General features: G+C 41.5%; 1 protein-coding gene across 1 annotated transcript in view; it reads right to left on the bottom strand.

The window, feature by feature from the left end:
- Positions 1-272: 272 nt before the first annotated feature.
- Positions 273-12362, bottom strand: part of LOC126285005 (glucose dehydrogenase [FAD, quinone]-like) — a 65629-nt gene continuing 53539 nt past the window's right edge. The window contains exon 4 of the mRNA XM_049984352.1: positions 273-1471. Within this exon, the coding sequence (XP_049840309.1) occupies positions 273-1471 (1199 nt within the window). The remainder of the gene's footprint in view (positions 1472-12362) is intronic.

Consider the following 12362-nt stretch of genomic DNA (forward strand, 5'->3'; position numbering starts at 1 on the left):
AAGACGAAAAATATCCGTTACAACCGCAGCTATTGCTTGCTCTCGAGACTTAGGCTGAAGGAAGCTCTGGACCACTGAGTGCCGTTCTGTCTCGACAAGGGCATCATACCACGATTCACTCTACATTCCTCGCGTCACAGACACTTTTCTCATAGAAACAAACACATGTGTTCACTCACACATGCAGATACATGTCACACACCTTTCATACCTGAACCAATTTTCATACCAGGAGGATGGTTTCTACGTGTCTAGTGTTAATCATGGAGAAGTCAGTTTCGTCCGCGCCATGTCTCAGCAATCATATCTGCAGCCTTTTCGCCGATCATAATTGTTGGTGCGTTGGTGTTACCGCTGACGATAGCTGGCATGACCGAGGCGTCGACGACGCGCAGCGCAGAGATACCCCGCACCCGCAGCTGCGGGTCGACGACTGCGTCACTTCCGGTGCCCATGGCACAAGTGCCGACCGGGTGCATAGCCGATGACGTCACGAAAGGCATGGCGCAGCGCCAGTAGTCCTTAGTGAGTGCGCCGTAGTGGGAGCACTGCTGCAGTGGTACGTGGCGAACACCTCGTACACCAGGAGTCCGCAGGCCGACGTCTACCACCTGCTGGAGGCCTTCCAGTAACGTCTCCATGTCCTCGGGTTGCGTCATGTAGTTGGCGCTGACGATCAGATCATCGTGCGGGTTCGCGCTTCGCAGCTCGACGCAACCCCTACTGCGCGGCTGCAGAAGCAACAACACTGGCGTAACCATGCACCCGGTTTCCGTTAACACTTGTATCCACTCTGCCTGCCGACCAATTTTCGTCGTTGCTGATATGATGACTGGGACAGTATCGCCCACGGGGATCCCTAGTGCTGCGCACTGGTGATACACTTGCATGCTCGGCCTGTTTCCCTTGGAGGTCTCATTCTTCGTCTGCAAGAAGCCCATAAATCCATTGCAGAGGATGTTAGAAAATGGCCCGGTTTTGTTCCGGTAGTACCTGAGCGTGTCCTTCAGCAGACTCTCCCTTCCGAAATTTCTGCAGTCGAAGACATACGCGAGGCCCTCGTAGAGGATGTGATCGTGGTAGTTACAGCCAACGCTAGAGTTCTGGATAACGGGAATCCCCAGCGGCTTTAAAATTTCCTGCCTTCCAACTCCAGAGTGCATGAGTATCTTTGGTGAACCGAACGCCCCAGCAGACAGAATGATTTCGCGAGATACTCTGACTACTTTCGTTCTGCCGTGCTCCACATATTGCACCCCGTAGGCCGCCTTGGTGCTGACGTCTATCAGTACCCTGGTTACCAAAGCTCTCTGCTTTATATGTAGATTCGTTCGTCTGCTCGCCGGCTCGAGAAATGCTTTTGCAGTGCTGCAACGTCGTCCCGCTCTCACTGTTCCATGGCAATATCCATAACCTACCATTGTGTTGTCGGTAAAGTCAGTTACAACACTCATGTTGGAGAGAATTACTCCTGGAAAAGTAAACCAGACGATAATTGGTACTTAATAAGGATCTGGAAATACAGATGCAATATTTCACTGAAGTAAAGAATGTGTCAAAAATTCTATGTGCAAAGTACTTACTTTCCTAAAACACATCGCGTTCTTTGGAAAACAGTTTTGCAAGAAATCATATGATGACATGTACATCCTAATTTACGAAGACATAAACAAATAATTTAAATAAATTGTATTGACTGTAATGATATGTGTCTGAACAATATGGACAAATTAGCAGGTGAATATAACTCGTCGGCTAAGACTTAAATACTACAGAGCTCTCACATTACTCGTATGACCTACGTGCCACTCAATGATTCTCGCTACGTAGTTTTGTGATGATCACGTATATTGTATAGAATGGCAAGTGACCAGAATTTCGCAGTGCAAAAGGTATCCTCACAGCCAAATATACAAGATAAAGGAATTTTTTGTATTTCACTGTTACAAATTTTTGAGCATTTTGTGTTCTTCTTTATGCGGGCGTACATATATACATAGACATCTTTGCTCAAACCACGTAACTGTAAGTGAAATTACACGGAAAATAATTATAAATTTGGTACTAGTACAATACAAATAAATGTTTCAAACAGTCACGGTTTCTATATTTAACGACGTTAGCCACGGTACATTAGCGTATGAAGATATTTTTCCTTTCTTTCAGCTCATTTGGCTTATTCTATTGAGATTTACAGTGTGTTGCCTTAATTGGTTCTTTTATCCTTTGTAGCACATAGCGATGAATCTGTAGTTTATAAGCTGCCCTCGATGAATTCATAGGTAAGTGACCTAACAACCCAACTGCTTTTAGAGATCTGAGGCACCTAAAATTCTGTATTAGTAAACAATTTTAATTTAGTGTTGTAAAAATGTTTTTGACAGTTCCGTAGTGTCGTAAGAAGTATATTTTCATTCCGTTGCATTATCGAGAGTTGTTTTAGGTAAAATTATTAAAATTGTTTTTATCGTCTAGAGAAGAACACATGCTACCCATTTTTGGCAACTGATTGTTTATTTTATTTTTAACTTAGCGTGTTTCACCTATTCTGAATGGACATAATCAGAAGCCTATAAAAGAAAAGATTCATCTATACAAATTTTGTTATTTGACATGAAGTGTTTCGTAACAGCACATTGGAACTGTCTTATAATTTACAAAAATTGGGTTTACGATTATTTCTTAAATTTATTTGTTCTCCTCTTTTCGTGATCACAACGGGTTTCCAATTCACAGTGTGTCACAATTACGTATTTCACTCGACATAAACTTTCTTGCTACACATTGCACTTGACCTTGGTGTAGGGTTGTCTGAGAGGTCAAGGGGGCTATGGAGGGTGGCAGTGGAGAGGGCGATTGAGGCAGCGGAGGGTGAGTGGCGTTATATTGAGGGCAGGTATGCGTGCGTGCATGCGTACTTGCGTGCGCAGGTTTGTGTGTGTGTGTGTGTGTGTGTGTGTGTGTGTGTGTGTGTGTGTCGCGAGCACGTGTTTGTGACATGTATGTGATTATTTTGTATTATTTTTGTAAAATAATTTTTTGTAGTTTAAACAGTTTTTTTTCTGGTAAGCTGTGTAGTGTTCGAATACTGTCCTATCGTGGCTTTATTGATCATTCAACGTATTTTCCTTTTTCTTTGTGACACTACGTATGAAATACTTTTCATGGATCGTGAGTATTCTGGTTCTTCTTTTACAATGGAATAATACTGCACCAGTGTGGTTGTGATTTTCTTCTTTTATGCTGTATGTTGATTGGATACATTCACTATTCAGTACCACTCCACGCCTTTATACCTGATACAGTTTCTTGTAGTCTCCCCAATATATTTTGAATTGCAGCTATTACATTATAGTTTACATATGCATCCTCATATATTGAAATTATATTCTTGTGTCCTAGATTCTAATTTAGTTTGTATAGTGCTACTTGTCTTGGAAGATATTGATAGTTGTGTTTTTGAAGGTGTTTATATTTTTGTGTGTCAGCGATTTACGGTATTTCAAGGGATACCATTTTCTGTTCTTGATATGGGATGAGTTTTCTGGTGCGTTGTATGTTACTATTATGTTTTGGTACGAGTATACCTGGGGTGTCTTTATTTTTACAGCTTTCTCTTTGTGTATTGTATTTAAAGGTCTTGTGTAGCTTGTATGTTACTATTATGTTTTGGTACGAGTATACCTGGGGTTTCTTTATTTTTACAGCTTTCTCTTTGTGTATTGTATTTAAAGGTCTTCTGCAGCTTGTTTGCTATGATGCTCTTGTATCCATTGTTTTATGTTACGTTGGTGATCATATTTATCTCCTCTTAACAGTCATATTTACTGAGCAAATTACATATGAAAGAAAGAGACCACCAATGAACTCAGTACAGATTTTTTTGTCTAGCACAAGTAAAAAATTAAAAAATCTAGAGAGACCACCAAAAACCGTTATGAGAAGTGAGAGTCCACAGAAAAACACAAGTTTCCCAAAATTACCTTTTCTTGAAGGTTTTCATGTTTGGAATCTGGATACCCAATACGGTTAGCGAAAAATGTGTATCAACGCTAAACAATCGAAAACTGAATGGTATTAGAAAAGAAACTAGTGATGGGAATTTAATACATAGATTTTGATTGACATAAACCACTAACACCTTACAGGAACAACATTACCCCATAGCAACAGCCGACGTAAGAGTGGGCAGTATGCGTTCATGGACTGGATTGAGTTCTGTTTTCATAATAGTTAGACGCCCCTGTTTGTATACGTTGTTAAAGATATTCGTGTAGTTGTTGCTACATCAGTAATCTCCACACCGTATTCTTGGAAGCGTGCTATTCATGGACAATTTAAGAGGTTCTTAAGATGATTCCTCTTATACACGATTCATTTTATTAAACTTTGGCCCACACTGCAAGTGATTTACGCCATATGTGTGTGGTTCTTGGTGAACGAGTTTGCTTCACGTTCAACTGACGCTTAATTTGAAGAGCTTTCGCTCAGCAATATCTGTGATCGTCTCCTAGAGTTTCAGACGAATTGTAAAAACAAGCAGTGCTGTTATGTGGGTATAAGAGAACAAACGGCTTGTTTAATTCAGTTACTGAGATTCTAATTATTTCTACTCATAGTTATTTGGTAAAACTTGTATTAATTTTAGAATTGTAAGTTGAAGTTCTACTAAAAATTACAATGCAACATCTGGTTGTTACCGTAGTTAAAAAGAGCCAGATACATTAACAACTTGTTGCTAAACCAGCAAAGCAATTTTTTGCTTACTACCATTCACATTGTGAGATAACTTCTTTGCAGTTTTAAGAACCACACCAGAATATATGAATACTAACATAGTCAAGATAAATGATGATCTATTTTCAGAAAACCGAAGGGCGAAAAACCAAGAAATTTAATTAAAATTTTGTATCCGATGATAAAAGAATTCGTTCTGATTTCGGGTGACATTCGCCTGCTGTTCTTCTCGAAGCTATCCCAATACCACATCTGGAAACGGAGAAGACTTGGGTGCAGGTTTGTATCGTCGCCATACGCAGAAAGACATCCGTTTTCCACTATGCTCCCCTTCACTTCCCCCATTCCCTCCTCCAAGAACTTGAAAAACATATTTTCCACAGGATGTGAAACGTAATCGTTTGAAGTCAAACTGTTCATAATTCAACCTCGATTGTTCGTTAAAATTAATGAACCCTTTTTTTTCCGAAAACCTCTCCCAATGACATTATTGTATTAACTTGCTTCGTTTATTTAATACTGCAATATGTTTTGAGGTGCCACTATACAGGGTGGAAAAAACTATGTCACGAGTCTTTAACCCTGGATACCTGATGCCAATAGGAACAAAAATTACTAATATTGTGTAGGTCAAGAAAGCATCATTTTTAAACTACGGAAACTTGGCGCCACGCGGAGCGATTGGCCATGGGATTACCCTGTTGCCGTTCGTCGGTTGACGGGCAACGCTATGGTTGTCGGTTCCCACATACAGACGTCCCTCGCCCTATCACTGTCCCAACGTGATACGCACTAGTGTCGAATAGGTTTTCCTGTTTGTCTCCACCCCACGTCATTGGCATTCACACGTAAGCTTCGCTTCGTAGAATACACACCTCACCTGCAATTTAGTGTACATGGCGGCATAGTATTCGAAATATGGTTTTTGTTTATGGGCTAGCCGACGATAATGCGCATGAAGCTCGGCGATTATATGAGGAAAGATACCCAGCAAGACGCCATCCACACCTAAAAACATTTACAGCAATTCACCGGTGACTTGGTAAAACAGGCTCGTTAGAGAGATATCATGGTGATGCTGGTAGACCTCAAACAGGACGGAATGCTGCATTGAAGAGACGGTTCTCGAGCGCTTCGAGGAAGTACTTACGACAAGTACTCGAACGGTTGGACACAGCATGGGGGTCACTCATCGGTTAGTTTGGGAGGTTTTCAGGGATGACGGCCAGCATCCTTTTACTTCCCATCCCGTGCAAGGCTCTAGAAATTCTATATTTACATCTATATACACAGTCCGCAGTTCACCACACGGTGCGTGGCGGAGGGTACCTCTTACCACAACTTGCGTCTTCTCTCCCTGTTCCACTCCTAAACAGAACGAGGGAAAAATAACTGTCTATATGCCTCTGTTCGAGCCCTAATCTCTCTTATCTTATTTTCGTGGTCTTTCCGCGAAACGTAAGTTGACGGCTGTAAAATTGTACTGCAGTCAGCCTCAAATGCTGGTTCTCTAAATTTCCTCAGTAGCGATTCACGAAAAGAACGCCTCCTTTCCTCCAGAGACTCCCATACGAGTTCCTGAAGCATTTCCGTAAACTCGCGTGGTGATCAAACCTACCAGTAACAAATCTAGCAGCCCGCCTCTGAATTGCTTCTATGTCTCCCTCATTCCGACCTGGTGGGGATCCCAAACGCTCGAGCAGTACTCAAGAATAGGTCATATTAGTGTTTTATAACCGGTCTTCTTTACAGATGAACCACATCTTCCCAAAATTCTACCAATGAACCGAAGACGACTATCCGCCTTCCCCGCAACTGCCATTACATGCTTGTCGCACTTCATATCGCTCTGCAATGTTACGCCCAAATATTTAAACGACCTGACTGTGTCAAGCGCTACACTACTAATGGAGTATTCAAACATTGCAGGATTCTTTTTCCTATTCATTTGCATTAATTTACATTTATCTATATTTAGAGTTAGCTGCCATTCTTTACACCAATCACAAATCCTGTCCAAGTCATCTTGTATCCTCCTACAGTCACTCAACGACGACACCTTCCCGTACACCACAGAACCATCAGCAAACAGCCGCAAATTGCTGTCCACCCTATCCAAAAGATAGTTTCTGTAGATAGAAAACAACAGCGGACCTACCACACTACCCTGGGGCACTCCAGAGGATACCCTCACCTCCGATGAATACTTACCATCGAGGACAACGTACTGCGTTCTATTAGTTAAGAAGTCAGGCTAGTGTTTTGCCGTGGGGTTTCTGCGACGTGTTGCACGGGATGCTGACTTCCCCGCCATTTTCTTGTTTACCTATGGGTACACCTTTCATCGGTTCAAATGGCTCTGAGCACTATGGGACTTAACATCTGTGGTCATCAGTCCCCTAGAACTTAGAACTACGTAAAACTAACTAACCTAAGGACAACACACAACACCCAGTCATCACGAGGCAGAGAAAATCCCTGACCCCGCTGGGAATGGAACCCGGGCGTGGGAAGCGAGAACGCTACCGCACGACAACGATCTGCGGTCACGAGAGAAGGGAAAGGCATTCAGTTCTGCAATAAATTTCAGCTGATAATATCGAATACCCTCTTCAAGGATTAGATGATTAGATATTCTTCTTGCCAAAAGTCGAGATATGCGAGAAGGTTCCAATTTGATTACACGATGAGCAGACAGATGTTCGGGACTCAGATATGTGATTATAAGGTAGACCCACGAGTAGATATCGATTCAGATCATAATTTCATGTAAAGACGATGGATAGGCTGAAGTTGAAGAGGCTAAAGTAAAAATCTTCTCGTTTGTTAGGCCGCGACATATTTCTTCATACAATCGACTTTGCACCCTCCCTCCTGGGATCTTCAGGATCTTGTGGAGTGCACAGTAGACTGGACATTGTCAGAGACCAGTGTCACTTTCTCTTGTAAAGGGGATTTTCCTGCGTCATTCGATAGTAAGAGAAGTTTCCCCACACTGATGCCGAAGAAGGGGGCTAGTGGCTCAAAGTGCTAAAGCCATCATCCATGGGCCAACGTCAATGCCCAGAAGAGGAGTTATTGGTTAACATTCCTCATGCTGATAATGGCGTGTCCGTACCACTGGCTAGAAGCGACACCGACAGAGCAGGAGAGGGGGGAGTGTTAATCCAAAATATTACTGTCCACGGAGGTGGCTCCCAAGGCATTGTTTGTATTGCTCGCACGCCACGACCGAGTATTCACTTTCTTGAAGGCAGGCAGCCACCATGCCGGATGCCTCTCAAGCGTTCTCTCTATTGAAGCTACACTCGTTCTTAGAAATTTCAGTCGCTTCTCGGACTTTTCTTCTATAAATTTTTGGGGTCTTAACCATCACACACATGCTATTGAAATCGATGTCATGGTCCCACAGGTCTCGTGATGCCCCGCTACCGCCGATTTGATACTTTGTCTGAGTCACGCGTAGCGTTCGTATTACGTAATATGTTCTTTAACAGTCCTTCCCGTTTCGCATGTATACACTTTTCCGCAGCCTCACGTCATTTCAAAGACACCCGGAGTGTGAAGCAATCAGGTGCATCTGTTTTCCGTCGGAAAACGTCTTTCTCTTCGTTTTGACTGGCCAAAATAGTCTGAATGCTATTTTTTTCTTAAAATTTTGCATATGTGGTCAGTGACCCATAACAAAGGGTAACTTAACAGAGTAAGAAGGTGGTTCCCATCCTCCCTATTCGCGTAATAAATATTACTCTTAAAATGCATGTTTAAGGGCAATCTTTTTCAGCCATTGGCCTTCATTGTCTTCTTTAAAAATGCAGTTCCTATTCCAAGCTGTTGTCGTCTCTGATACGGGAAGCACAGGATAGTCAGAGTGTTTAACACTGCTTTATTCTGAGCTGGGTACTGGTGCAAAGTGGCATCTAAATACCTATTTGTGTTAGTAGCCGTTCTATGCACACTGTGTCCTAGAATGTTGTCACATCTTCTGTATACCAACACATCTAGGGAACGGGACACCGATCTCATTATCAACCTAGAGACTGGACAGAAGGAGGTGGGATACGGAAGTATTAACAGATGAAGAGTTCCACTTGAAATTCTTTGAGGCTATAGATACTGTGACAATAGAGAGGTCAGTAGGCAGTTCAGTCGAACAGGAATGAATATCTCCAAAGGAGGCTAATCACACAAGCTACAGAGAAAAGCATAGGTACTGCGAAGAAACCACATGTAACAGAAGAAATACATCAGTTCATTGACGAAAGAAGACAGTACAAAGCTTTTGAGGTACAGAAACTCAAGTCACTTAGGAATGAAATAAACAGGAAGTGTAGGGGAACTAGTACGAGATGGCTATATGGAAAATGTGAAAAGTAAATGATAAGAAGAGTGAAGTTCATCGAATCGATTAATAGTTTAAATGAATGTGAAAAAAGAAAGTTAGTTTTCTTGTAGTTGCTAATTAAGTGCGGATTATTGACAGATAATTCGACAGGGAAATATAGTTTACAATATTTCATCTTCATGCAGTTTTGTGTGAGAAGTATGTTATGTAACAAAAAGTTAGTTTTCTAAATATGTTAATTAATTGCTGATTATTGACAAGTTATTTGACAACGCAGTATATTTAACAGTACTTCATGTTTAGGCAATTTTGTATGAGAAGTAATTTATCTAACAATAAGTCAAAGTAGTGATCTTTGTAATCATTTTAAAAACCAGGTATTGTTGTAGAACAATCTATTTAAATGCTAAAATTATTCTTTTAGCAAAGTTTAACTTTTACAAAATAGTTAAACACCTGTTAGAATTAGTGTTGATAATGATGATGTGTGGCTAGGGCCTCCCGTCGGGTAGACCGTTCGCCTGGTGTAAGTCTTTCGAGTTGACGCCACTTCGGCGACTTGCGTTTCGATGGGGATGAAAGGGTGATGATAAGGACAACACAGCACCCAGTCCCAGAGCGGAGAAAATCTCTGACCCAGTAGGGAATCGAACCCGGGCCGTTAGGCATAACATTTCATCGCGCTGACCACTCAGCTTCCAGGGATGGACAGAGTTACAGTGAGAAATGCAGTTAATTTGTTACGTAACTGCTAGTGTAAAGAACTAGTAATTAATTTCATGAAGTAGTTACAAGTTTGCTTTTGTCATTGACTGGAATTTTTCTGGGTGATTATTGTTTTGGTATTGAGCGCGAGTCAGTGCCTTTGAGATTGTCCACGCGTGCCAATAAGCTACAATAGCATCGAGATTTAATTTCAAAGTCAAGGGTTTTCATTGATTTCACTGATACTAAGTGAGCCGGCGACTGCTCATTCGCAGTAATTTCCAAACAGAGTTAAAATTAATTCATCATTTCGTACCAAAATTTCACTAACAAGTTTTCGTATTCTTTTGTGTATTCTTTATTTCCGCCGATATTCTTGCGCAAAGTAAACCGCACTATAACGGTCAAGTTATGACTGCACTAGACTTCTTCTGGGTAATACTGTCACTTTGGATTCGATGCGTTACTCTAAATTAATATCAAACCATTAACAAGACGCTGGTTCTTTAATTAGTCTACCACCCAGGGGTGTTATACAGGGCGCTGCATGACACGACGATTTCAATCTTGTGATTATCCATTGCCCTGAAACTTGCTAATTTGATTTTAAAATTAATATTAGTTGGTGGATTTTTAGTTAAATCATATAAAAGCATAAATGTTGAACTCGACAATGCCGGCGGGGCGGCAGCCACAAACGTATGGGCCGAGCTTGGGATTGTTGAACGGTGAGCTGAGTAACGACATTGGGTTGGTGTCTCAATAAATATGGAAGACGTAAACCATGTAGCTACAAAGCAAGAGATTTATGATCATTATCAGGAGAATTCCGGAGAAATCTTCAGGAGAGTGAGAATTATTTACAGGAGACAGACAGAAACAAAAGTGGAGCCATTACTAAATCAGGCATGCCGTTTGAACTTCGACAATTGAAGTAAGTTATCTCAAATGATGAGTTCAATGAAAGCGGATATAAGCTCAGTAAATGACAGGATGAGTTCGATGAAGACTTTGTTGAAAACTAATATGGGTTCAATGGAAGATAGAATGAGTTTGGAGAGAGTGGTTTAAGAACTTATACGGGTTTGTTAAAAGTGAAATATCTTCTTCAGTATGCAAAGATTTGGAGGATAATATAACAGAGGAAGTACGTGAGTTAGGTGACAAGTTTGATGATGAAATGGTGGCTCTAAAGAAATCTATAAGCAATGAAATAAAAAGCAAAAGGGGATTTTAACGATACAGCGAGTATAAAACTAACTGAAGATGTCAATTCGATTCTTAGGGATTTAGAGATTAAAGTAAATCAGGAAATTAAAACACTGAGTAAGGAGCAGACGAAAATCCATAGTGAATTGGATCTATCTGTAAGAACTTGGAAGCGACAAATCGGAAGGATTCAGAGAGAAACAGAATAGAAATTAAAAGAAACCGTAGAGGCGATTGCTACTGATGTTCGGAATAAAACTCATTCGTTAGAAGCTCAGCTACACCACAAACTTGGGGAGTTCAAAACTAAGGAAGTAGAGAGTTTGAGATCTAAAACTAATAAAATCGAAGAATAGATAAAAAATCTAGAAAGGGTAAAGAATTTGGCTACTACGTTCAAGTTAGGAGGGGCATATCCTAGTCATCGTAGTTTCGAAATTGGAAACTTCGATTCAAAGCCAGGGATCAACCCCGTCATTTTCATGAACGCATGCAGAAAGATAACCCCTTTAGCATTGCCTGAAGAGGATCGAATGAGAATAGCAGGGACGGAGATAATAGGGAACACAATTAGCTGGGTAGTGGGTGTCACTGACGACTGCTGAAATTTGAAGGAATGATTCAGCAAATTTGAGGAAAAAAACTGGTCTGGTGATGAACAGGACATGTTTTCCAGGAATTTATGCAAGCTTTTCTATACCGACCTAGTAAAGATTGCGAGAATGTACTAAAGAAGTTGAATATGTGATGGTTCAGACGTCAAAGAAGAATGTGTTAACGGTACTTCGCGGAAAATTAACGTGATGTGTCCGAGGCTATCTTATGGACGAAAACGGTGATACATCTTCCTGCAGGAAGCAGATGACGATGACGCGTGGCGCCGCGACAGTGACACTGGGTACCACGGTGGAAACAGTAATAAGAACAGAGACAATTTCAACAATACCCAAAACAGTAAGCTTCACAATGAGTTCGACGTGAGATGATATAAGACGCGCTCACATAACTGTAGGTAGGAGAGGAGGAAGAGGTGGCGGTCGCGGAAGAAGTAGTCTTAACGGCCGAGTTTGCGAAAATTACTGCTCGGAAGACTGCTAGGAAACAATGCAAGGGCAATGAACTTCGTGTACAGGACATATCAGAAGCGATAGCAAATGAAATTAATTGGGATGGCGAAGCGACTTCGGGTATGGCGCGTACAAGTGATACAGCGGCGCCGATAAGGCAACAGTGTCTGGTGGTGGAGACGCAAGTTACTGCCGTTAACTAAGTCTGAACAGTAGGCAATGATAGGGAATGGCTGAAGCAGTTGTCGAAATGTGTGAGGGACAGAGGAGTCGAAAAGAAATATGACAGTAAGTCCTGG

The sequence above is a fragment of the Schistocerca gregaria genome, chromosome 1, assembly GCF_023897955.1.
Source record: "Schistocerca gregaria isolate iqSchGreg1 chromosome 1, iqSchGreg1.2, whole genome shotgun sequence".
Lineage (NCBI taxonomy): Eukaryota > Metazoa > Arthropoda > Insecta > Orthoptera > Acrididae > Schistocerca > Schistocerca gregaria.